The 27,640-nt window shown below is 40.3% G+C and overlaps 1 protein-coding gene across 6 annotated transcripts; it reads left to right on the top strand.

Moving 5' to 3' along the window:
• The first annotated feature begins 1,515 nt into the window (after positions 1-1,515).
• Positions 1,516-26,220, top strand: LOC143300358 (uncharacterized). 6 transcript variants are annotated; one of them, XM_076613970.1, is made up of 26 exons: positions 1,516-1,655; positions 5,169-5,258; positions 5,671-5,770; positions 8,003-8,065; positions 8,484-8,549; positions 9,009-9,050; positions 9,736-9,777; positions 10,085-10,150; positions 11,472-11,513; positions 11,912-11,953; positions 12,440-12,487; positions 12,810-12,851; positions 13,560-13,595; positions 14,142-14,186; positions 15,005-15,113; positions 15,826-15,953; positions 16,947-16,988; positions 17,988-18,119; positions 18,481-18,598; positions 19,035-19,210; positions 20,768-20,888; positions 21,544-21,722; positions 23,214-23,349; positions 24,366-24,475; positions 25,204-25,398; positions 25,772-26,220. In XM_076613970.1, the coding sequence occupies exons 1-26, from the start codon at positions 1,626-1,628 to the stop codon at positions 25,837-25,839; spliced, it is 2,268 nt and encodes a 755-aa protein (XP_076470085.1). In that variant the 5' UTR covers positions 1,516-1,625; the 3' UTR covers positions 25,840-26,220. The 6 variants fall into 6 exon arrangements, with proteins under 6 accessions (XP_076470085.1, XP_076470093.1, XP_076470109.1 ...); XM_076613978.1 differs by lacking the exon at positions 9,736-9,777; XM_076613994.1 differs by lacking the exon at positions 10,085-10,150.
• The last annotated feature ends 1,420 nt before the right edge of the window (positions 26,221-27,640 follow it).

Here is a 27,640-nt window from a genome sequence, read left to right as displayed (position 1 = left end):
ACCATCGATCGCCTCAAAGAAATAAAGGCAGCGAGAGGGAGCGGCCGAAAGTCTAGCATGAAAGGTAGAGCACGATGCTTTGCAAATCAATCAAATATCGGTATCATTTCCAAACCAACATTGCGCAAATTTCTTCAAAACGGAACAGAGTCTCTGTGGGCTTTTCCAAATGCAATAGACTGAGCAACACACTAGACGCCACTTTCTTGACATCAGAGATCTTTTCCCATCCCTCTTGCGGCCAGTCAGTGGCAGCCTCTGTGCGTGTGTGTATGTGTGTGTTTGTGTATGTGTGGGTCTGTGTGTTTGAGTGCGTTTGTGCATGCGAGAGGGTGTAAGTGTACGCAAGTGTCAGGAGAGTTATGTGCACGTGCGTATGTGTGCGTGGGGGGGAGGGGGGCGAGGGGGGTGCGGAGGTGGGGTAGATGATGAGGTATGTGTGTGTATGCATGCCTACACGGTGGGAGCAACGGAATATTGGAACGTGCGAGTGTGTATATCTCTGCATATATGTGTGTGGGGGTGGAGGTGGGTGATATGGGCGTATGTGTGTGTGCTTGCACAAGTAAGGGTTCATCTGTATGTGTGTGTGTGTGTGTGTGTGTGTGTGTGTGTGTGTGTGTGTGTGTGTCGTGGAACTGAAGCTGCAATACGTAGCCTAGAAATGAGTGTGTGGAGAAGGGGGGTAGAGGAGTTGCAGGGTAATGTGTGTGTATGTGTGTGTGCGTGTGTGTGTGTGGTGGGGCTCATGTACGTTTATGCCGTGTGTATTTGACTCAGTGTGCTTTCGTATCTGTGAAACTGCATGTTTGGTGCATATCTGTTATGCATATGTGGGTGTATGCGTGAATGTGTGTCTCCATGTTTTACATTTATTTCCTTATTTATCATAATTGTTGTCTTTTTTATTTATTTATTTTATTGTTATTATTATTTTTATTATTATTATTGCCACTACTACTACTACTTTCTTTTTTTAATTAAAAAAATATTTATTTGTTTATTTATGTATGCTTATAGTTGACTTCATCAAGTTTTTGCGCCTTATACATATTATTATTAGTTCTCTCTCTCTTTAAAAAAAATGTATTTATCTATTATTTATTCACCCTTTCTTTTTTCTCAAGGCCTGACTAAGCGCGTTGGGTTACGCTGCTGGTCAGGCATCTGCTTGGCAGATGTGGTATAGCGTTTCTGGATTTGTCCGAACGCAGTGACGCCTCCTTGAGCTACTGAAACTGAAACTGACAACGCAGAAGCATTTTACGGAAAGAGATAGTGCGTAAGTTTCGTAAACCGGAAATAAAGTCAGTAATGATTTTTATTATTTTCGATCTCGCATTAGTTTAACTAATCCCAATAAAAACACAACATTAGCTTACACAAGAGTTGCAATTCGTTTTTAGGAAGTATGAACGTAGTATAAGCTTCACAGAAATAATAGCGACAAAAGCATTAATACGAAACTATATTTAGATGGGCCCCTGAGACTGGGCATGCGCACCGATCTCATTACACATGCGTCCTTTCCTGTAGGTTTCACTGTGAGTGCCGCATTGCGAGGAAGAACTCGGAACGAGCTGTACGAAGTCAGACGATCACTGTTAATATTTTTACTTTGAAACATGCCTACCAAAACCGCAAAGAAGAACAAGGTGCGTATAAGTCTTTATGTCACGGTAAAGAATCGAATCTATGTCTCAAAAGAAATTTTATGTTTTCTCTCCATTTCGTACTTGAAACACGCTTGGAGTACCGACCACGTGGTGACCATGAGGTAGATGATAGATCTGTAACTGAGGTAGTGAGTACTTTATTTAAAATTTGTGCTGTACGCAAATCGTAAGTGGGGCTTTGGTAAAAGTTTGTAACTTTGTGAACCGTCTTTTTAATCGTTTTTACATTTTTTTCGGATTTTGTAAAACCTGAATAGAAAATAGAATGAAGACGGGTATCGACGATGTTTTAAACAGCTTTTTCTTCACACGTCCTGGTGACCATGTGATTTCTCTACAGCATATTTGTTTAGATGTAAGACAAATGAAGGCCCAAAAGAATTGTAAAAAGAACAGTTTAAGAAGCAAACCTCCAGATGATCATGTTGAGTTAACTTTTGTGTATATGTTCTCTAGACTTCAATTTTACTTTAGTTTGAGCCTTTTAATAAATAATAGTTTGATGGTTAGTTAATGCTTTCATTTGTTCAGTTTTTGGAACAAAGATGGAACTGCCACAATTTAAAGTGATATTGATGATTTCTAAAACATGCTTGCTTTAAATTAAAGATTTAAACTCGGTTCAAACAAGGAAGGTGTAACTTATCATCTTCTGTGTATACATTCAGCCAGTCTCTGTAGTTAGGTTTAGAAGAATGGACAGTTGACCAACAAAATAAAAAATAAAAATGAAAAAAAAGTGAGTTTTCAAACAGACTAACTGCTGTATCATGTAGCTGTATGTTAAGTGGGTGCTAATCAGTGAAGGCACTGTTGTCAATGTTAGAAGATGATTGTAGTGAAAGCAGAGTTCACACTATCATGACAGTGGTTGATGGTGAGATCCGTCATGGAGGGCAGTGGGAAAGAGGTTGTAGCTCTGGCGGCAGGGCCAAGAGTGGACAAAGTGTGGATGTGAGAAGCCCTGGCGGCAGGGCTGAGAACGAACAGGGTACCGACTCTGGCGTCAGAGTCTTTGAGAAAAGCGATAAGAGAAACGGGAAAGAGTCCTGGGCCCAGGGCTAAGGCCGTCCCTGGCGGCAGGGACGGAAGGTGACTCGTATTGATGGACAGTCCGGGCAGTGACTGTGTGTACAGGCAGACTCCATTGGCTGACTTGGGTTGGCTGACCTTTGTTACGCCATTTGGTGACCTTGGTGATCATGTAAAACGTCTGTTGTACCATTGGGGTGGACTACATGTCTGGATATTTGTGGCAGTGTCCATATGTGCTCATCCTGTTGGCTATGGGTCTTGTGATTTTCAGCTTATTTATGTCCTGAAGCTAGGTCAGATGCTAAATTAGTGAATGCATCTGTTGAAAAGAGAAAGAAAAAAAGGGGGTGGTGTGTGTGTATATATATATATATATATATATAAATATATAATGTCCATGGATGCTTATTCTAATCCTTATATACATTGCTCGATGTGTGCACTATTGTTAAACCTTGTGGTCACAAGTCACAGCTTGATAATTTCCAGTTGGTAGTCTGAAGGTAGAGATTTAACAAAGAGACTGGTGCAAGAACTTGAAGAAGGGAAATTTTCAATGTGGATATGACTTAAAAGCAAAATATAATTAATCTTGCTTAAAGGTAAATCAGAGCTGCTAAATTTTCTGCATTATTTCACAAGACCTAAACCTTCAGTGTGGAAGAGCACATGTTCGATGACAGCCGCTACTTGGACAGAGGCCTGCGGGCCAGCCTTGATGTTGAACACAACGTGAACATGATCACTTTGAGGTGGACTGAATGCCTGAGACCCATGATAAGGCAGCAGCCACATTGATGCGTGGCTGTCCTGGGTGTCTCGCTCTGGCCTTGCTGACATCTGCCACAGGGACTCTGTGCCTGTCAGGCAGCAGCTCACAGCTGATTGTGGTGGATGTTGGGAGGGCGTGGACTCCAGGAGGACTCAATGCCTGATGACTGAGTTGCGGCAGCGGCTTCCACCCTGTGGGGCTGACCTTGGCCATAGTTTCTCTAGCTCTGTCTGAGGATCAGGCCAAGGGGGACTTAATGCCGGCACACATGCGCTTCTCTTGCAGCTCACTCGGTACTTCTGGTATCTGCGAGCCTGCTGCCCTGGTCTCTTCACCTTGCAGCTGTGGTAAGACCCCAAATTAGGTGTCGTTCAGTTCAACTTCAAGTGAATCATTGATCATGCACAACAAAGAATGCATCAGAATAAAAGTTTAATGAACAAAACAAGATGGATACAGTTATCAGCCCTGTCCTTTATTTAGCTTGAATCCATTTGGAGATATATGTTTTTGTGTTTTCCTAGCATCAGTGCACAAAATTAAAAAATCTTTTGATTGGTGTCTGTGGCATCAGTGGCTAATGGAAAAAATCATACTGATGCTTGGCAGATATTTTACAACTTCCATTGAAATATTGAAACTTGAAATATGTACATCGCCAGTGCTGTTAATGACTTTTGTATGCAGATCACACCCATTCTCCCTTTCTAACCCAGTCCACGTCTCAACCCTGCCACCCCATACTTCCGCCATCAGAAAAGTTGCAGAACAAAGTGCAGCTACATATCAACCTGTAGTGATTTCACTTTTTCAGTGTGTTTTTTTAGGTTGTACAGAACGGCCCCCAGCACTGCCTTGTGCTGTGCCCAGACTCGCTAACAGCAGCTCCTGTCAACCTGCCTTTGTTGACATGATTGAGTTGTACAAGAATCTTCAGTCTTTTTTGTGCAAGGCATTTGTTGATGCATCTGAAGCATTAAATAATTATAATTTTGCATCCATAATTGTTCAGATAGGCTGACAAATGATCTTATTTTGTTCATTAAACTGTTCTGAACTGTTGGTTGTGTGTGGTTGCTGGACTTCATTGTCTTTCCATTCATCCTCAGACAGTTGGATTTTCTCAGATTTCATTTTCAGATTGAAGAGGAATTTTTTTTCAGCATCATTCATTTTGCTTTTGTTGCTGATATTTCAAACTGCATTTTGTAATAAATGCATTGAATCACAGTTTAGTACGTAACTTGAGAAGTCTCATCACTGTTTCCCTTTCCAGGATTTTACAATTGTCTTCAAATGATCTCCTGATTTTTATCATTTCCATACTTTTGAATACCAGTGATGGACCTTTTCCAGACCTAAATAGATGCCATGGTCATCAAAGTTTAATTAGTATTAGTTTATTTTTGAAGGTATAAGAATTCTGTTTGTAATTTATCTTGAAAGCATACTGATGAAAATTTGTACCAGATTTATTTTATCCTGAAAGTAATTCTTGGGGAGGAGGATGTACAGAAAAGACCTACCCCTCCTCAGTCCATCTCATCTGCAATGTGACCATGATTTCCAAATTTTGACTTTGAGGTGTTGGCATCTGTGTGTGTAGTTGTAGCACACAGGATGAATGGTCAGGAGCATGCATACTCAGAATAGTCATGGATCTGAATGAAGAGGTGTGGTTTCAGGGCGGACAGGTGACCCCTGTCAAGGCCAAGCCAGTCAAGGCCAAGGAGCCAGAGAGTGACAGCTCTGAGGAGTCCAGCGAGGAGGAGGAGGTACCACATTGGGTTTTTTTTTTTCTAAATTTTATTTTGTGTGTGTGTTCTCTGACACGTTTTGTGTATCATATTGATTGTTCTCTGACCCATTACAGCAAAAACACAGCGCAATAATTAAGTGGATAATTTTTAGTTGTCATGGGTATAAGGATAATCTTATCCCTATGTATTTCATATTGCCCATTGAGTAATTTTATGCTGGATAATATGTAACAAATAATACATGTAGTTGCATACTGTTTCTGCTGCGACCAACTAAGTTCACTTGCATTATGCTGTGATGGTAGTGACCTTACTTGTGTTGTTTTCTGACATGGCATGCAGTATTTGATGGACCTGAGTGGTTTTGGAGCTCTGATATGTATTTGGAATTGACAAATTCTGCTTTTTTTCTTTTCTTTTTCCATAGGTACCAGTGAAAGCAGCTGCGAAAACCAAGTCACCTGCCAAGCCAGTAAAGCCTGCTCCTGCTAAGGACTCCGACAGTGACAGCAGTGAGGATGACAGTGGTATGTTATTTTTAAATCAACAAAACTGAGCACCCAAAAATTAGTTTCACGTTGCTCATAGCCCAGCTAACCATGAAGGGGCAATTTTAGGAATGAACACTTGTGAGTTCCCAAAAAAGGTTGAAGAGAATTCAAAATAATGACAAAAAGGTAAGTAAAAACAACACTAAATTAAAAGACCAATTCATCCAGGTCTTGATCAGTCTATGTTAAATTGAAATCAGTTTAAAACTAATGAAAATAACTTGGGAAGATTGAATTGCCCAGTCAGCAGGGATTTTTAGGTTTTGGTATTAGTGTATCTTGTTTTTATTTCTGCAATATTTGTGGTGGTGATATATTTGATATTAAGCAAAAAATTAAAGATATGAACAGTGGTTTGTGATGAGCAAAGATGACGAGTCAGACATTAACGTGTTGACAAATCGAGGCATTTGTCTGAGACCACTTGTTCACTTGTTTTTGTTTTTCCACATTAACGGGAGCTGTTTTGAGGGTGGAATGTTAGGAGACCAAGAGAAATGTTCAGGTGAAAATTAAGAGGGGGGTATTTGATTTACTGATATGCTTTGAATGATAAGTCTTCCCCCCAGACACCCCCTTAACCTGTCACCCCTAAACACACCGTTTTACAATTTTTTATCTTTACACAGGAATTTGTCATTGTTAGAATATATTTTATTGTATACCTCAATTTTGCATTTATAATTGAGTCTGACATTTATTTTTTTTAATTCAGGCAACAATAGCATTTTGGAAGTGGCAGCAAAGTATATGGAAATTTATAAAAATGTTTAATGTGGACTCTCTTGTCAACTAATTTGACAGTACCAAGAGAATATTCTAATCATGTATGTTAAGGAATTTATGTGTATCATATTATACTTTTCCCAATATTTGTACCCACACTATATTACTCAGAGAAAAAGAAAGGGATATGAAGAGTGGTTTATGATGAGCAGCATGAGGCCACTTGATTGTTTTATTTTCCTGTGGAAAGTTGAGTTCTGAGTTGAAATGAAGAAACGGAAGTGTGAGGAATACTGATTAGTTTGAACACCCCCCACCCTGGACCCTCTCCCTCAAAAGAAATTAAAAAAAAAAAATCCCTCAAATATCAAAAGTAATCGGGGATTATTGTTGTTCAAGTAACTGAATTATTGGATCTTTTCTGTTTTCACGTTTCTGCTTTTTACCTGTTTTAGAGTAGGTTTCGGTCGTATTACTATAATGACCAATGTACTGTGATATCTGCTAATCCTTTTTGTTAGTGAGCAAGCAAATTTTTGATTAACTTTGGTTTGTGTTTGGAAAGTTTTCATTCTGGTCTTGAAAATTATTGAAATTTGTTTGTCCTTATCTGTGGGGACCCTAGGTGTATTGCGTTAAGTATTGTGTTTTTAAGTATTGTGATATTGCATTATTTAGGCATATTTGTATGATATGTACGGTGAGTGTGTATAGTCTGTGATGATTGTGTGTGTGTGTGTGTGTGTGTACATAAATTTGTGCTTGAGTGTTATGTTGGCCGGCCGTAAAGGGTTGTGCATCAGTGTTTTTTTCACTAAAGTATTTAAATGCATGTTTTTTAAACATTAGCTTCTACATTGTACAGCACAATTGAGCATGTTTAACATGGAAAGGCAATTTGTAAATCAAATTCTTATCATTATTCTTTGGCTTTCTCGGCAGACTCAATACCAGAAGTAGACCAGTCTCTCCACTTGTAGTAATGGTTAGAATTGTCCATGGAAATGAAGCATTTTCCAAAGCACTGCGGCCAGTGATGAGTGATGATGACGAGTCAGACATGTCATGTTGACAAAACGAGGCATTTGTCTGAGGCTGCCCTGACTACTAACAGTTTGTCCTGTAGCCAGTGAAGAAGAGAATCGGAAGAGAGAAGTTGAAAGAAAAGCTTACCCAAAATGTATACGGAATACATAGGCTTGGAAATTCCAAAGCTTGTAAAAGACACACAAATTAATCCTTTTGTTGACTGATACAGATCTTATGTGATCCTTTTCTCTGAGCAGAACGGAATCTACTGTTTCGGAAGAAAGCTGCAAAGTTGGTGTCGGAAGTTGATAAATGAATTGCTGTTGTCTTTAAGCTGCTTTTTTGTTGTTGTTGTTTTTTTTGTTCCCTGTATGTGGATAGTGAATGTAAATGTACAATGTTGAAAATGTTGCACTCAGTGTTGCTGATGTTGATTTTCTTGTGTCTCAACAGATGCTGCCCCACCAAAGAACGGAAATGCAAATAAGAATGCTGCGAAAAAGGCTGTCCCAAAAGGTAAAGAATTTGTCTTTGATATCTGGAATTTTTGTTAGGTTTTTGACTCACTTGAGTTAACAGTGCGAAAAATGTTATCACCTCAAATACTGTGATCAGTTTATCACATACAAAAAAAGAAGTTGAAATAGATACTTCATTTATCTGGAGAAAGGTTTGTCATGTTGGAGGTTAGTGGTTGAGATTCATTTTCGTGCGACATTGGGCAATTTTCTGTAAGATCTTCACTTTGGATGGATTGATAACATAGGAATAGGAAATACGTACTTGGCACAGGAGTTCATTTGAGATTTTATTGCCCTGTTCACCTGCAGTTGTACTGTGATGTGATTGAACTAAAAACACTGTTAAAAAAACAGAGGAAACATTTGAAATGGCACTGTATCTTGTTTGGTAAATATATTTTTTAATTCCACAGAGGAAAGCAGTGATGAGGACAGCAGCGATGAAGAGAGCGAGGAGGATGAGAAACCAGCTGTGAAAGGTAACCGCTGATTGCTTTCTGTCGGAAGTTGTTGGAATTCAGTCACACTAACAGCAGATCATTAAATCACTTGATTAGGAAGATTTTGAATTGCCAGGATCCATTCTTCTTATCACTGTCCAGGCTTGTTACTCTCATTTTGCAGTAAACTTTTGATTGTAGGTTTTTGATTATTATTGTAAATATATTATGTATATTTATTTTAGTTCTGTTCTTGATTGAAACACATAAATTGAATTTTAGCAACAAAAAGTGTGGCATTGTAACCAATACTTTGCACCCCTACATGCATTCTTGTAAGTTTCTGTTTTTGATTGCTTCTATAAAGCCAGTAGTTTGTGTATTTAGCAGTTTAATTATAGCATTGACTACAAGCGCATATTCTTTATTTTATTAATTCTTTTTAAGGGAATGAGATTTCATGTGCATCAAATTATTTTTGGTTATTTCTTTCTACAGCTGCTGCTAAGCCTGCTGCTCAGAAGAAACCAGCACAGAAAGGTAAGGAAGAGTACTGTGATTATACACACACATACACGCATGCACAGAAGCCCAAATACATTTGTGCATCCTGACCTGTGAGTTAGTTCTGTCTGATCTCAGTGGGATGACAGCCCTTCACTGACGAGCGTACTGGTCAGCAGCAGTTGATGGGTTAGGAAGTTGTCAGGCTTGTCTTTGAACAGATTGACTCTGTGTGCATGTGAGTGTGCGTGCACCTGCGTGTGTATGTTCCTGCATGTGGGTATCACAGCACCCAGATGTCTGCCTGATGCTAGGCAGGGGTTCGGTGCTGGGTACAACATGAAACTGAAGTCGTGAGACCTCCTGGCCACAGTGCAGCCTGGGGGTTCGAACTCCTTCACACAGCTAATTTTATCACGTAATTGTGTAAATCTAGTAATTGTGGTGAGCCATGTAATTGCTTTTATTAAAATGAGCATGGATGAAAAACACTTCTTGGTGAAAAAACCTACGTATGGAAATATTTGCAAAGAGATCATAAAGAAGAAATAAGATGATACACATCAGGTTTGCTATGGGCGAGTGTGTACTGTTTTGCATGTCATTGGTTTATGATTTGCCATGTTAGTAATATTTTCTCTTGTTTTATTTTAATGTCTCAGTCCTTTTGCATGGTTTACATGTGATTTTCTTTCTCTCCCTTTCTGTCTCTGGTGGATAGCTCCTGCTAAGCCAGTTGCTCAGAAAAAGCCAGCACCCAAAGGTAATAGTCTTTTCTCTTTGTGTGTTTTGAAGAGAAAGCTATTGCTGCTGCATGTGCAAAGGCAGAGGGCGACTTATTATTTGTAACAATGCTTGTCATATATATATAATGTTAATAGTAGCAATACTATTGTTACAGATTCCTTCATTTCAAATAATTGAACAATTTTTATACTTAAAGCTTAGTGCAAGATGGAAAGTCATAGACTCAGATTTCAATGTGAGGTTTGCAAGAGAAACGAAATTTACAGAAAGGCACAGCAAATTACAAGTTGATGATATTGAAAAAAAGAAATTTGATTCCACAGAGGAGAGCAGTGATGAGGACAGCAGCGATGAAGAAAGCGAGGAGGATGAGAAACCAGCTGTGAAAGGTAGCCACTCACTTCTTTCTGCAGACCTGACTATACTAAAAAAATTTCCATAATTTCTATGGAAATCGGTAAAAAAAAAAAAGTACCTGATTATGTCACAGGTTTAAAAATACGGTTTTCATTTGATGGAAAATAATTTCTTCAGTGTATTGTGCGGTCCGACTTCAGCATGGCTGCGCTGTATATAACTTTCATTCATTACTGCTGACAAAATGACTTGAGGCACTCTAGTTTATTTTTTGTTCTTGACCTCTTGCACATAGGTTTGTGACACTGCAACTAAATTATGAATTACCTCTCCTTCCCTCTCTTTCTGTCTTCTGCAGTGTTTGTGTGTACGTGAGTGCATGCATATGTAGCTTATGCTGAGATATGCACACTTCGAAATGGGCATTCATTGATCGCCGTTGGAAAAATGTAGCGCAAGTTAAGTACTACTGATTGAAGTCCAAAGACTACTGATAATTGGCAGAAGTCCAAAGACTACTGATAATTGGCATTTGTGTGATTGAAAACTACTGAAGGGCATTTTAGGGCACAGGCTGGTCTGTTTCAGTGGGAGTGTGGTTGTAATTCAGTTACAGTTACAGTTGATCATTGATTCAGAAAATTTTTAATTGCAGGGATGAATTCTTCTCATTGTCACTGTCCAGACTTGTTACTGTCATTTTGCAGTAAACTTTTGATTGTAGGTTTTGATATATCATTCTTCTTCTTACCATTATTATTATTATGCAATATTTTTTTTAGTTATTTGTTTGAAACACGAAAACTTAATTTTAGCACAAACAGTGTGGCTTTATAACCAGTACTGTACACCCTTGCATGCATTTCTATTAGAATTGTTTTTGATTGCTTCTGTGAAGCCAGCAGTTTGTATGTTAGCAGTTTACTTACAGCAGTGACTACAAGCACATATTTCTCTCTCTCTCTCTCTTTTATTTTATTTTTTAAATTTTTATTTTATTTGTTTATTTTTTTATACTCTTTCACCGCCAAGTTTCTGTGTGAAACATGTATAGACTCAACACTCTCAGTCACACAATTAGGTTCATGTCAAAACAACACATTGGACTTGTTCCCTTCAAACTTCGTCAGTGGACTAACATTAGTCATTGTTCTATTGCATGGGAAACTGGTTGCAGCTGTCAAGCTTTGTTACAACGTGATAAATGGTCCTTTTAACACGAACCCTTGGTATCCACTTAAAGTTGTCTATGGCAGTGAACTGTCTGGTTGACTACTGTAACATATGGCAGTGAAAGAGTTGAAAGCAATGAAATTTCATGTGCATGTAATTTTTGTCTTTTTTCTTTTGCAGCTGCTGCTAAGCCTGCTTCTCAGAAGAAACCAGCACAGAAAGGTAAGATGGGAACTATGATTGTTACTAACAAAAAAAGAAAAGAAAAGAGAACAGAAAACCACCTCTGTTAGAACGCTTTCAGATAGCTGATTTTATCATATAAGTGATTGTATAGATCAGGTGATTAATCATATTAGACTGAGCATAGGTGAAATAATTTTCTTGTTGAAAAGAATTTGTCGATTTTCACAGAAAAATGTTTTGTTTCAGCTGAAGGATAAAACCTAGTTTACACGCATGGAAATATTTGCAAAGCCATCATAAAGAAGTAGATAATACAGAGCTTGTTATTGATTATTGAGCTGTCATGTTAGTGATATTTTCTCTTGTTTGAAGCTCTCAGTGAATGGCTCACATATGATTTTTTTTCTCTCTCTCTTCCTGTCTCTGGTGGATAGCTCCTGCTAAGCCAGTTGCTCAGAAAAAGCCAGCACCCAAAGGTAATAGTCTCTTCTCTTTGTGTGTTTTGAAGAGAAAGCTATTGCTGCTGCATGTGCAAAGGCAGAGGGCAACTTATTATTTGTGACATACATGTCATATATATGTAGATAGAGTTAATACAACAGTTACTGTTGTAATAGGTTGTTGTATAGGTTTTTCGTTTCAAATAATTGAACAATTTTAAAGCTTAGTGCTAGATGAAAAAAAAAAAAGAAGAAAAAAAGAGAGATTTCAGTGTGATGTTTGCAGATTATAGATGTTTCTTGTGACGGATTGTAGAACAGAACAGAATGATCCGAGAAGGGATGCCACTGTGTGTGTCCGTGACTGATAAGGTTTTCTTTTGTAGTTTCTAGCACACCTTATAGGCTGTGCATCTTCTTAATTAACACTAAATACATCAAAATGATATAGTCATTGTCTCCTGTTGCTGTCCAGTCATTGACTTCAGATTGAAAATAAAATCCACTTCTTTTTGTTTTCAGAAGAGAGCAGTGATGAAGATGATAGTGAAGAAGAAAAACCAGCCAAAGGTATGGTGCCGAGCGTGTGTAGAACCATTTCGTCTCTTTGTGACATAGTTATTTAAAAAAAACAAATAAATGTAAAGCTGCAGGGAAGTTCATGATAGGGGCTAAACCTCGTGTGTATTGTATTGGGAGATGCTGCCCAGAATATAGATCAAATTGTTTAGTTTTGGTGAACTTTGTTTTCTAAACCATGTATGGTTTTGAAAGAATTCATGTTTTTTTGAACAGATTTATTGTGAATACTATTTGTTTGTGATGTGTAATAATTTGTGATTTTTGTGTTTGTGTAGATAATTATTATTTTTTTTTTTTTGTCTTGTTTCAGCTCCTGCCAAGGCGGCTGCACAGAAGAAGGCAGCAGCCAAAGGTGAGGAATGATGGCAGTGGTCAGACAGAAATGTTATCCAGGGGAAATGCTGTGAACACTGATTCAGTGTCATGATTGTTGACTGTTTGACCCCTTGGATTGTTAATTCTTTAAACCCTTGGCCTGCTACTGAGTACGCTAGTTGGTGAAAGCTGTCATCTCACAGTCACAGTGATAAAATCGACCTCATGGGTCAGGATATCAGTCATTATTCTTTATCTGGACTTCTCCCTTGTAGGACTGTGTTATTTTTGTTGTGTACTGCTTTTATTGCAGTCATTTGTAAGTTGACATAGATGTGCATATTCTTTGTCTCTTATAATGTATCCAGTTATACACACATTGATGCACATGCACTCGCATGTCTGCACACATCACATTTGCTGAGTTATGACTGAAATGTGCAGCGTGACCTAAAACAGAAGTCCTAACATTGACATGATTGTTAAAGTGAAAATAAATGATTAAGTTAAAATATAAACAGTAATGTTGGTTAACCTTCTCCCCCCCACCCCCTAAAAAAAAAGAAGAAAAAACAAAAACAAACATAAAAAACCCCTGATAATTTAAGTCATAAAAATGTGTCAGCAAATACAGTTGTAATTGATTTTTGTAGATAAAAGAATCAAACTGATTATTTAAATCATTGGAAAATGTATCCAGCTCACAGATATTTAATTTTAATTTTCGTTTATTTTTCTGATGCAGAAGAGAGCAGTGACGAAGAAAGCAGCGAGGAAGAAGGTGAGTTTCACTGTTGTAATGTTTGACAGGTAGTGAATTGAAATTCTTTTTATCAATGTTTTATATTGGAGCAAGAAATGGGTCTAGGCATGCACAACTTCCAGTCATGATCCAGATTTTGGTGAGTTCTCCCTAAAGGGATGTGCTGTGGCCTAATCAGTCAGGTGCTGCACTCATGGCCCAGAGATCAGGGTTCAAGGCCCTGTTTCAGGGTGGTGGTGTGTTCTTTAGAAAGACACTTTTCTCTGATTTTCCTCACCCCACCCAGGTGTGACTTGGGTCAGTGAGGGTTAAAGCAGGTTACAGAAAGTGATGTGGTGTTTGTGTTACAGAAAGTGATGTATTGTGGTGTTTTTGTTGCGGAAAGTGATGAATGGTGGTGTCTTTGTTGCAGAAAGTGATGTGTTTGTGTTACAGAAACCGAGAAAGTGATGTATTGTGTTTTTGTTGCAGAAAGGGATGTATTGTGGTGGTTGTGTTACAGAAAGTGATGCATGGTGGTGGTTTTAAAACAGAAAGTGATGTATTGTGGTGGTTGTGTTGCAGAAAGTGACGATAGTGAGGAAGACATGGAGGAAGAACCTGCTCCAGGTATGTAACTGTGCGACTTTATTATATCATTATATGTGCATTTATATAGCGCTCACCCTGTGGCTTTAAGCACATTTAACAATACATGTGGTACGAATGATTCAGGAATATAAAAAATGTTAAGATACAAACTCGCTAAAAATACCATTCTAAAAATGGTGCAGAATCACTCTCATCTTACATAACACTGGAACTGGGTGTCTCCTGTGGAAATGACTTGTTAAAACACACAAGTGTTAATAGGATTTGAGGTGATGTCTGTGTTTTTCGTGAGGCATAGAGACATTTTCCACTTTTTTTCTTTTTTTTTCCTTTTTTTTTTTGTTGGATGAAAATTAAGCATGAAAATAGATTTAACGTCAGTGGATACTCTGGTGACGAGACTGGCAGACAAAGTCAGCTATCTGGTCCATAGCTCCTAATGCAGGCAATGATTCCTGCTCTGAAGCCAGTTGTGAAGGTATAGAAATCAGGCTTCTCTGAGCAATGTCCAGGTGTACAATGGCATGTATAAACAAAAGGGAGCTAATGAATGAATGAATATTCTTTATTTTCTGAGGGTAGTAGATAGTGTACATGCTGTTTTTCATCCAGCCATGGAAAACAAACGAACAACAACAGAAAAGGATGATAATAATAACGATAATAAAAATGATAGTATACACAAGGGTGGCTACTTGCTGCAGCTGCTTTTGATTTCTCTGCATGGACAGAGTAGTTTTTTGCAGTGGGCATGAATCGGAATGAAGGGTGACACTGTGGTCTCTAGTGTGTCTGCATGCTGTAGAAATGGAGTTGTGTGTGTTCTGTGGTGTCAGTGCTGTCGGTGACGGTGACCAACGCCAAGGGAGTGAAGGAGAAGCAGCTGAAGAAGTTCTTCAAATCCAAAGGCATCACTGTCAAAGCCATTCAGCAGCAAGACAAGAAGTGAGTGAAACTTCTGAATCATCACTCTCAAAAAAGTATTTAAAAAAAAAAAAATTTAAGTTTTTCACTTCTGCCTTCTGTAATGCTCACTTCTTCAGACTATATCTGAAATCAAGACTGAAGGAAGATTTTGGAAAGTTTCAAATTTTAACATAATGGTGGAGGTGATGCTGTGATTTCAGATTGAAATTCTTGTGTTATATGCACAGAGAACGTTCCCTTATGTGTGTTGTAGCTGTTTACAGAATTAGTGCAGTTGGTCTGTCAGTGACAGCAGTTTGAGTGACTGGTTAATGGTTCTGTTTACACATTTCTGACATCATTTCACAAATTAATGCTACAGTGAAATTCTGCCAATGGATTGCTGGTCTTGACAGTACTTTTAATATTGGCGGTTGTCATAAGCAGCAGAGGAAGGTACTATTTTGCCATGGTGTGTCAGGGGTAAACTGGTCTGAATTTCCTGTGATGGCATTGTTTCAAATTACGTATGAAGTCATGGCAAAGCAAGCTTTTTACGCTGATCAGCTTGTACCGTCGACTGCTGCGGTCAAAATTGCTTGGTCCATGGGCAGTAACTCTGGACATTTTGCTTGGTCAGAAATGTGTTTCCCTTTTTTTCCCTGAAGATGAGTTATTTAAAGCATTGAGAGCACTGTACTTGATAGGTGTGTGGCCATGCTGAATGGAGTGGGCTGGCTGTATGTTTCAGGTCGTTCACAGTGGACTTTGAGTCGGCAGAAGACACCACGAAGGCTGTTGGTCTGTCAGGTCAGGAGGTCGGAGATCGTGCTGTAACCATCGCTGCTGTCGCTCCGGCTGCCCCTGCCCCAAAGAAAGGTATTTGATTGGTCTTGTTGGCTGTGTGTCTGCTTTTGATTGGTTTTGTTGACTGTGTGTCTGCTTTTGGTTGATCATGTCTGTGTGTCTTGTTTTTGATTGATCATGTTGTCTGTTTGTCTTGTTTTTGATTGTCTTGTTAGCTGTGTGTCTTGTGTTTGATTGTCTTGTTAGCTGTGTGTCTTGCATTTGATTGGCCATTTTAGCTGCCAGTCAGCATGATAAGCATCTGTGTTGGTAACCTGTGCTGACAGTATTGCCAGTAGACATGATAAACATCTATGTCGGTATACTGTGCTGATGGCGATGATGAATGGAACTTGCCCTCTCTGACCTCAGTTTGTGCTGAGAGACGTTGTCCTGTTCATTATGTACTCAACAGATCTGAGCCATCAGTGCAGACACAGGGGAGACAGTGCAACATTTCAAATGTTTTCATGACTGTATTCGTGCTGCTGGTGGGGTTCAGATTTTAGGGTGCCAGGGACTGTCAAGGGGGTCCCACCCTACCTTCAGAGGGTTGTACTGATGTGGCACATTGTGATCAGAAGCAAACCTTATAGCCCCGGACATATAAATTTCTGGACCAAGAAGTGTCCAAGGGAAACAAATCTTCTTTGAGGCAGACGACCCAGGCATCAGGCTATGAAGCTGACATTCAGGATTTTCACTCTTTTGTGGTGTTTGTTCAAACGAAATGAAACGAAACGAAATTTTATTTTACCAGGGTAATGAGATAAGCAAAACATATGCTTTTTTCCACCCAGCCCTAGGGTATGAAATGAGTAGAACACCACAAGGATCTTGATGAACATGCAGTATATTTTTCCATCTTCAAAGCCTCAGGGACACATAGGTAGACATTATCAGGAGCCCAGTGCATTGCATGTTTCATTGTTGAGGGTATGGATTGATCTGACAGATGGGTGTGTGAGAGATTTCAGGGAAGATCAGTACCAGGTACTCACGATTTTCTCTGTTTTTTCCTTACAGAAGCTTCTCCCAAGAAAGCCGCAAAGAGACCTGCACCTGCTGGTAAGTGAAGTATTTGTTGGTTTCTCATTTGTGATTTTTACCCACTGATTTGGGGATGTGGGGTTATTTTTGTGATGATTTGTTTTCATTTGAAGCATTGTGCATAGTTCAATTCTGTTTGTTGTTTTTTTCTTCACGCCTACTTCCTTGCTTAATCTTCTTTGCTCCGGTTGGAGCATAAGGCACCAACAAATCTTCTCCAGTCAGTTTGGTCTTGAGCAAGCCAGCTGATTTTGTTCAGGTCTTGCCTTCTGTCTCAGTTTCTTCTTTCCCAGTTCTCCTTGTGCCTGGTTTATCTGCCCCTTCGTCTTTTCCCTGGTGGTGCCCATCGGAGGGCAGTGTAAGGTTGCCTGGTTTTCGTCATCCTCAGAACATGGCCCATCCATTTCCAGCATCTCTGTTTCACCTCATCCACTATGTTGTTGATGCCTGTGCATCTGCTCACTTTGCTTGTGACATGCAGTTCCCAGTGAAGGATTCAGTAGAGACACAGGCTTTCATTTTTCTTGTTTGTTTTCTCCAGATTTCTGAGGCATGTATTCATCCATATTTGCTTCTTAATCATAGGAACCCTGTACTGTTATTTGCAGTGAGATTTCTGTTAATCATAACATTCGTTTTGTATGCAAAACACACTGATTCTTGACATGCAACAATCTTAAAATGATAACTTCATGTTTAATTACACATACTTAACCGTGACCCAACTAGTGCAGACTCCGGCAGGGGTCTGACATTCCTGTCCTGTGCAAACTACTATCCGCCTATGCGGAGAAAGTAACTACAGCCGATAACCTCCCGGAAGTAGGTAACCTCCCCTTTGTCCTGCTGGCTAGTTCATGTTCTGCATGTGTTTATTGTGAAACTCTTCTTCAGAACTGGAAATTTGTCATGTACTGTGTCAAACTTGTTTACTCTGTTGATCATGTTTTGTGGGAAGTACAGTGCTAGTTTACCCACATTTTCTATAGCAGTTTTTTTGTTTTGTTTTACCTTCAGATGAGGATGAAAGTGACGAGGAAGACGGTGATGAGGAGGAACAGGAAGAAGTGACAGAAAGTGGAAAGAGGAAGAAGGGAGGCGACAAGGGCGCTGACTCCAAGAGACAGAAACTGGACGAGAGTGTGGGAGGTAGGAACGTGGATCAGTTTGGTTGTCTTCATCTTGTCTGTCTGATCGGCTTCGTCCTTTCTGTCTGGTCGTGGTTGACAATATCCATCTGTCAGGAAATCCTTGTGTTTTGTGTTCTGTGTGTGTGTCCGTGTACATGCTATTTTGTGTGTCTCCTTACTATTATTGTCTCAACTCTTGTTGATTTCTTACTGTCTTGCCATGCTTCCTGTTCACACCCTTCCTGTGTTCCTGTTGTTTGTCACCCGACATATAAAACTAATGTATTTTGACAGAATGTACCAGCACTGATGGATTTTTATGTGTACTCTGTGTTTGATTGAGAGGCCTACAGTTACAGCTGTTTGATACATGTGTGCAGAAGCGGTGACCCTGTTCGTGGGTCAGCTGAATGTGGAAACCACACCGGAGGCTGTCAAAAAGTTCTTCAAAAAGAATGGTGTGAAGGTGGCGGAGGTTCGCAAGCCTGAAAGGAAGAGGTGAGTTCAGTGCTGTTTGTCACTGATCCCTGAATGATTTTGTACTTGTGTTTGACTGTTACCACCAGAACAGCAGAGGAGCCAACTGCTGTCCCAACTGTCTGGGCTGGAATTTGGTTAGTGTGGTTTGGAGAGTGGTTTGCCCAAGTTAAACCCCTAAAGGCCAACAAGGCCCCCAGGGCTGCTGCATCAAGAGCCAGTGCAGTCTTGCCTCCTAGTTTGAGAGTCATAGTCCTTCACAAGACTCAGTTGTAAATTAATTCTCATAAGAGTGGAGAGACATTGATCATACAGCTCTCACTTTGCTTTTGATCATACAGCTCTCACTTTGCTTTGACCCAGCTGTTAGCTTATGTCAGTCTCTGATATAAGCCAAGCGTTTGGCCGTGCATGATCTCAAGTTGGAAAAATGACATCTCCTGGTTGTATGTGTCAGGTTTGGGTACGTGGATCTGGCGGATGCGGGTGACCTGGACAAGGCGATCGCTCTGTCGGGCACAGAGTTTGAGGGCGGCAACATCAAGGTGGAGCAGGCCAAGCCGAAGAACACCTTTGAGAAACCTGCACCCAACAGCGCCCAGAAGGGGGCGTGGCAGCAGAGAGACTCGTCAGGTAAGGATGACTTGCATGGACATGAGTTCAGTGTTTGTACAAATAAAGCGCACACACACACACACACACACACACACATGAAAAAAAGCAATAATACACTAAAGAAATATCTTGTATATTATTATTATATTTTGTAAATGCTCAGGTGGATAGAAAAAATGGGATCATTCCACTACCAATATTTTCTGTTCATATATGTTATAAGTGCCTCTAGCCCTTGAAAATCCTTTAGTGATATTTCTAGACTCAGCGTTTGTATATGTGCCTCTGGGTCTATGTGTGAGTAAGTGAAGTCTGTTATGCTCCAGTTACTCTTAAAATGAAAAAAAAAATCTATTCTATCTTACTACTGTGGAAAAAGTTCATGTTTGTGTTTTCTGATGTGAAATGAGGCGATGATGAATGGAACTTGCCCTCTCTGAACAGCACAGTGCTGAGACCAGTTTCCATTTGTGTACTCAAAAGTTCTGAGCCTTCATTCCAAACTTAATTGCTTGGTCTTGACGTGTTCACTCTGCTAGTGTGCATATGTATTAAGTTAGCCTGAAGTTTGGATTCAGGCAGTTTCATGAACATTCAGGTGGCTGTGTTATACATGTAGGTGTGGTTGTTGTTGTTTTTGTCTTACCAGTGGGGCATTATACATATATGTGTTTATGTCTTACCAGTGGGGCGTTATACATGTATGTGTGTTTCTGTCTCACCAGTGGAGTGTTATACATGTATGTGTGTTTCTGTCTCACCAGTGGGGCGTTATACATGTATGTGTGTTTCTGTGTTATACATGTATGTGTGTTTCTGTCTCACCAGTGGAGTGTTATACATGTATGTGTGTTTCTGTCTTACCAGTGGGGCGTTATACATGTATGTGTGTTTCTGTCTCACCAGTGGGGCGTTATACATGTATGTGTGTTTCTGTGTTATACATGTATGTGTGTTTGTCTCACCAGTGGGGCGTTATACATGTATGTGTGTTTCTGTCTTACCAGTGGGGCTTTATACATGTATGTGTGTTTGTCTCACCAGTGGGGCGTTATACATGTATGTGTGTTTCTGTCTCACCAGTGGAGTGTTATACATGTATGTGTGTTTCTGTCTTACCAGTGGGGCTTTATACATGTATGTGTGTTTGTCTCACCAGTGGGGCGTTATACATGTATGTGTGTTTCTGTGTTATACATGTATGTGTGTTTCTGTCTCACCAGTGGGGCGTTATACATGTACGTGTTTTTCTGTGTTATACATGTATGTGTGTTTCTTTCTCACCAGTGGAGTATTATACATGTATGTGTGTTTCTGTCTCACTAGTGGGGCGTTATACATGTATGTGTGTTTCTGTCTCACTAGTGGGGTGTTATACATGTATGTGTGTTTCTATCTCACCAGTAGGGCGTTATACATGTGTGTGTGGAGTTTGTCACAGGAGTGTAATGCATGTACGTGTGGTGTTTTTGTCTCACCAGTGGAGCGTTGTACATGTATTTGAGGTGATTGTTTTTGTCTCACCAATGTAAAAAGAGTGTAATGTATGTATGTGCGGTGTTTTTCTCTGTGCAGCGGATGAACGGACACTGTTTGTGAAGGGTCTTGCTGAGTCTGTGGATGAATCCAAGCTGCAGGAATTCTTCTCAAACGCCACAGAGGTTCGCCTGCCACAGAAGGATGGCTACCACAAAGGGTACGGAACACTTTTTTTTGTTTTATTTTATTTAAGTCCTGGGATGATCCATTTCCTCACTGAAAAAGTACATGAACTGGAGTCACTGCAGTTAACACTGCCAAAGTGATATTTTACTAAGTTTCTGCAGTCAACGGATTATATTTAGCTCACACATGTATACAAGTAATGTCATTTTCATTTTTTGTTTTGTTTTGTAAGACAATTTTGTCTTCATTCTTACTTTTGCTGCACTGCTGCATTGCAACAATTTTCCTGATGGGGGGCGGGAAGGCTCAACTGTCTGAATATGCCTCTGTTTGAAATGTATAAAAGATAAGATGTGATGATAATGATAATAATGATAATGATGGTAATAATAATAACAGAATTTGTAAAGTGCATTTCTCTAAGATTTAGACTTGGTGCGCTGGCTATCACCAATTCACATGCAGCCACACCCATAATGGCAAACCACACTCAGCCATGCACACCCACACGCACACAAACATGTGCGCACACACACACACATGCGCGCGTGGGCAAGCATGCATCATGCACTCACACACACACACAAACACACACACACACACACACACACGCACACACACACATGCCTGCACTGTGTTCCCTGACATGGTGAGTTGTGTCTGATGGTGGTGTTACTGTCTGACAGGTTTGCCTACATCGTGTTCCCTGACACAGAGACGGCCAACAAGGTGCTGGAGGACAAGCAGGGGGCGGACCTGGAGGGCAACGCTCTCTACCTGGACCGCACAGGGTCCAAGAGCTCCTTTAAACCTCGTGAACGCTCCTGGGGGGGTGACGGTGATCGCTCCAGATCCTCAAATTCAGGTAGTGTGCGCTGTTTGGGATTCCAGGTGTTCAGGAACAACAAAAAAAACAAACTTTTTAATGGGTGCACAAGAAAGAAAAACAACAGACAGGTCACCAAGGTAAATCATGCAGCAGAAACAGTGTAAATCTTCAGTATGATTGTCTGTCGTGTCTGACTATGACCATCAGAACTGCAGAGGAGGCATCCTCTGTCCTGACTATCTGGGTTAGAAGTTGATGGTAGTGGAGAGCGTCTTGCCCAAGCTACATCCCTGCTCTCTCAGCCGGAAGGGTTTCAGGACAGTTGGCACTGGGATGGTTCCTAAAGGCAAACTAGACCCAAAGCTTCAGCACAAAGAGCCAGTGCAATCTTGCTTCCTAGTTTGAGAGTCAATAGTCCTTCACAAAAGACTAAGCTGTAGATGACTTTCCATTGCAATGCCTTCTTCAGTACACATACATGACTAACAATGTTAGCAGCAGGACATAGTCACACATACCGAGGTGTAAAATCAAGTACAGGTACATTTCCTTACTATAGCTTATGTGAAAAACAAAAAGTTGCGTCCAACTAAGCTTTTGGTATGGACACAATTTTCCAGGTGTGTTGTATTTATTCATAAAAAAGTTTTTCCTTCACCCTTCTGCTTATCTCCCCCCCCCCCCCATCCCCCACCCCCTCCACTCTACCTGAATCTATATACATTTTAACTCACTCTGGATGATGGAACGCTATAGCGGTTTTGTCAACTAAAAATTTGTCCACTTTTCCTCATGGAGTAGCATAAAAATCACAGCAACACCGGGCATTGTGAACGTGTCAAGGGTTGAGTGGAAAGTTTCTTTGTGAGGTTCCCGTGACTATACACTCGTTGGCCAGCTGTTGACCTTGGTACCCCACATGACAAGCTGATCTGAATACGGATTGAAAATGGCGTCACAGGCGATACGAGTAAAAAATTTTGAAGCAAACTAGATCACGACAACGGCTTTTTACTGCTGCTGAAGTGATTGAAATGCTTCAAACTGAAGATTTTGACATCGAAGAGGATGATGAAGACGTTGAATAAATTAGTGAAGAAAGCTACCAGCAAGAAGGTACTGACAGTGACTCAGCTTCTGAAGGCTGTGAAGAGAGGGAGGGGGGTGGGCATACACAGATGTTAGAAGAGGGGCCAGTGGGTCAAGTACAGGGAGTTTCATTCAGTTACTTTGTGTTTTGTATTTTATGTGATTTTTTTTCCTAACCCTAACAAATGGGTCATCTGCATGGGAAAGCAGGGGACAAAACTACTCACTGATCAGTTGAGCATGTTTTACATGGAAAGGGGCTATGTAAATAATTATTGGTGTGATTGTTGTGCACACTGTGTTGTTCAGGTGAGCGAGGGTGGATCAAGGCGATGTTTGTGAAGAACCTGATCTACAGCGTGAATAATATCATTATAGTTATTATTGTTATTGCTGTTGTCATAATTATTGTGATGATTTTGACACTGTGGTGTTCAGGTGAGCGAGGGTCAAGCAGCGTGCTGTTTGTGAAGAACCTGAGCTACAACGTGGATGTTGATGAACTGAAGGGGGCCTTCCCCAACGCCACCACTGCCCGCATCGCCCGCTTCCCCGACACCCAGAAACCCAAGGGGTGAGTGAGGTCAAAGGGAGGGGGGACTACTCTGTGTATTGATTAGTAGGCGTGAGATTCTTCTGACTGGGGTCTGGAATTGGACTGATGCAAGAACATTTGGAAAGTGGCACACTTTTTATAAAATTTTAACATGCAGTTATGGAGGAAATGTGATTGCAGACTGAAGTAGAAATCCTTAATTTGATATCTGCGTTTTTATCTGCAAATAAACTGTTTCATTGCAAATAGTTTGTCATTTACTTAAACTGCTAAAATAAGATACTTTTTTTTTTTTGCATATTAGCTGTGTTGAACTGCAAGTAAGTTGGGTTTTACTGCAAATAATTTGTTTTAATACAAACTGCTGAAAAAAGCCATGTTTTACTGAAAATAAACAGTGTTTCAATACAAACTGGCGATGATGAATGGAACTTGCCCTCTCTTACCTCGCATGGTGCTGAGAACTGTTTTCCTTTCTGTGTACTCAAGTGTCTGAGCCAGTGTGTGTAGCACTGATTGTGAAGTTTGAATTCTTCTCGTCTTTGTTCATTTGTGGGCTGTGACTCCCACGATCACTCGTATACATGAGTGGGCTTTCATGTGTCTGGCTGTTTTTACCCCTGCCATTTAGGCAGTCATTCTCCGTTTTTGAGGGTAGGGGTTGGGCATGCATGACGGGTATGATCTTGTTTCCACAACCCACCGAAAGCTGACATGGATGTAAGGATTTTTAACATGCGTATTTCATCTTCTGCATGCGTATATACATGAACGGAGCTCAGGCACAAGAAGGTCACACATATGTTGACCAGGGAGATCAGAAATATTTCCACCCTTTACCCACCAGGTACCATGATTGGGTTTTGAACCTGGGACTCTCAGATTGAAAGTCCAGTGCCAGTCAAGTTTGAATTCATTATGAAATATCTCTTGCCCTGTGGGTAGCTGCAGGTACAAATTATGATGTGTTTGCTTTGGAACTTTGTTGTTTTTTTTTTCTTCTGATGATATTCATTTATTTTATTTTTTTCCAGATTTGGTTTTGTAGAGTTCAGTACCCCTGATGATGCTGCCAGTGCGTTTGATGAAATGCAGAACACAGAACTTGATGGAAGGCAGATGTTCCTCGACTTTGCTTCTCCTGGTAAGACTGTCTTGTGTGCCTGCGCGCGAGTGTGTGTGTGTGCTCCTGTGCCCGTGACCCTGCATGTCTGTGGAGGTGTACATGCGTGTTTGTATAGATTGTGAGCAGTGTTATAAAAACAGTAAACAGTGAATTAGTATACATGGTAAACAGTGAAACTGTTATATGTTAGTGTACATTGTGAGCAGTAAATCGGTTACATGTATGGTATACATGGTAAACATTGAACCTGTTACATGTTTGGTATACATGATGAACAGTGAAACTGTTACATGTTTGGTATACTTGGTGAACAGTGAAACTGTTACATATTAGTATAGACAGTGATCAGTGGAACTGTTACATGTTTTGTATACTTGGTGAACAGTAAGACTGTTACTTGTTTAGAAAACAAATTGAACAGTGAAACTGTTACATGTTTAGAAAACAAAGTGAACAGTGAGACTGTTACATGTTAGTATAGACAGTGATCAGTGGAACTGTTACATGTTTTGTATACTAAGTGAACAGTGAGACTGTTACATGTTAGCATACATAGTGAACAGTGATACTGTTACATGTTAGCATACGGGCTCGTACATAGTGAATAGTGAGACTGTTACATGTTAGTATACATAAAGAACAGCGAAACTGTTACAGGTTAGTGTACTAAGTGAACAGTAAGACTGTTATATGTTTATTAAACAAAACTGACAGTGATTTAAAATTGTGCCATGTTTGTTCTACAGGAGGAAGGGGGGGAGGCCGCGGAGGCTTCGGTGACCGTGGAGGTCGTGGTCGTGGGGGCTTCGGTGACCGTGGTCGCGGAGGTCGTGGAGGTCGTGGGGGCTTTGGTGACCGTGGAGGTCGCGGAGGTCGTGGTGGCCGTGGAGGTTTCGGTGACCGTGGGGGCCGAGGAGGTCGTGGGGGCAGAGGTCGTGGAGGTCAGTACTGAAGTGTGATTTTCTTATAAGTTAGCAGCTAATATTGTTTTAGGTTCTTGTTCACACACGCACACACACAGGTAGCATATTCCAACAATGTGCTCTGTAAACCTGGAAACAAACTGTAAGATGAGTACAAAGATTACTAAAAGAACAAGATAATACATTCTTTATTATTGATTCCGATTCTAATAAACCGTAGAATGTAAGATTATGTTTCCCTTTTCAATAGACAAGTACATTTTTGCCATATGGTTTGCTTGAGACAGAAAGGAAAAGAAATGATATGTGTTGTTCCATTGCAGTTTGTATTGAGAAGTGTTCAAACAGGACTGTGTTAAAACCTTTTTTTTTCTCCATCTTACCCTGACAGGTTTTGGTGGTGGCATTGGAGGAGAGCCCCAGAACAAGAAGATGAAGTTCGACTCTGACAGCGAGTGAAATGGTGTGCTTTAGTGTGTGTGTGTGTGTGTGGGGGGGGGTGACTGATGGGATGTGTGGGTGGGTAAATCACTGAATGGTGGTGTGGGTCTGTGGGTGAATGGTAGGGTGTTTTGTATGTGTGGGTGTGAAAACTAGATTAAAAATTTGCGCATAAGTAAGATGAATTTGAATTCGAGTTTTTGGGTTTTTACATGTGATACCAGAGCGAACGAAGAATTTTGATGGTGTGTGTGTGTGTTATGAGTGTGTGCGTGTGTGTGTGTTACGAGTGTGTGTGTGTGTTTTACCATCTTACTTTGGATGGAAGGTGGTCAGAGGCAATGCATTCTGAAGTGTTCACACTGGTTCTGTTCTGAATAAAAACACTGAATAAACACATGAAGTCTGTCTGCTGACTGTTGAATGATTTAGGACATATTGGTGTGTCATTGAAATGTGTGTGTGTGTGTGCATATATTTTAAGAGGTTTTGAAATGTACATTATTAAAAAAAAAAAAAAAAAAAATTGGATGAATATCCTCTAGTTCAAGCTTCTTTGTTCCATTTCATTTCCGTTTCTGAAGCATCACCATTCTGTAGAGATATGAATTGGACTTGGCAATCCTTTAACAGGTTTGTTTTTGATAAAGGCCTGCCTGTCCTCGGCACAGGGTGCACTGTCCACTTTAAGGTAAATTCACAAGAAGCTGAGCTAGCTGAAATGGCCACATCACCTATTTCTTCTTGGATGTTACTTGATAACGAAAAAAACCCCATGAGATGTATCTCCTTAGCACTGGGGCTCAAAGCGATAATGACATGAAATGTAGAAAATTTGTTTAAGAAATACCACTTAATCAAGGTTTTGGAAAAGAGAAAATTTGTTTAAGAAATAAATACCACTTAATCAAGGTTTTGGAAAAGAAGACATGAAATGTGTTGACAAAGCACACACACACACACACACATACGCACTCTGTTAATCAGTTGCAGATGAGCATGAGCTCAAGTCATGAAAATATGAAATACACAACATCCACATAGCACACAGTCATACACTGATATGTATATTCCTGAAGGTGCACATGATATATGCGCATGTGTAGTTGTCAAAGCGTGTTGATTTATCCACATACACTACATATGCAACCCTCCACCCGATTTATCCACATTCACTACATATGCAACCCTCCACCCGTTTCCCCCCCCCCTCCACCAAGCCTGACCTACTCGTAAGCCCAAGGCAAGTCAGGCCATAGAGCATACCAAAAGCTTTTAAACTGAGAAGAGAGCTGGGGAGGGGAGGGGGCAGGGTCTGTGACCCTAGAACAGGCAGTTAATGTGAACAGTTCTAACGAAGAGGCCGACACTCTTGCTGACACACAAACAAAAAAGCTGGACAGAGATGGAGACAGGAGACCAAAGAAAAAGACTAAATTGGCAAAACTGATTTTGCTTTCTGTTTAAATCCACACGTGAATGCATGTGCGCATGGATTAAGAATTCAATGTTTTTTAGCACACTGCCTCCCTCCCTTGAGAATAAATATGCTGCTGGTGAAAAAAAAGGTTGTGTGTAAGACAAAAGGAAATCGGGTCGCTCCACCAGGACTCGGGTGTGAAAAAACATCACAACCTGTTGTGCAGAGGGGATGATGTTGCAGGAACACAGCTGTGAACAATATTGTCACTCCACTGGGGAACTGCTTGAACACAGCTATGAACTATATTGTCACTCTGAGTGCATGAACACAGCTATGAACTATATTGCCGCTCAGAGTGAGTGCATGAACATCGCTATGAATTATATCGTCACTCCA

Source organism: Babylonia areolata, chromosome 2, assembly GCF_041734735.1.
Source record: "Babylonia areolata isolate BAREFJ2019XMU chromosome 2, ASM4173473v1, whole genome shotgun sequence".
Classification (NCBI taxonomy): Eukaryota; Metazoa; Mollusca; class Gastropoda; order Neogastropoda; family Buccinidae; genus Babylonia; species Babylonia areolata.
This window is presented reverse-complemented; position numbering and strand designations above follow the sequence as displayed.

Bases quoted from the DNA above. Each gene is read 5' to 3' on its own strand.
- LOC143300358 (XM_076613970.1), top strand. From the start codon at position 1,626: ATGCCTACCAAAACCGCAAAGAAGAACAAG. The intron at 9,778-10,084 runs GTAATAGTCTTT...TTGATTCCACAG, and splicing joins GAAAAAGCCAGCACCCAAAG to AGGAGAGCAGTGATGAGGAC. The intron at 13,596-14,141 runs GTGAGTTTCACT...GTTGTGTTGCAG, and splicing joins AGAAAGCAGCGAGGAAGAAG to AAAGTGACGATAGTGAGGAA.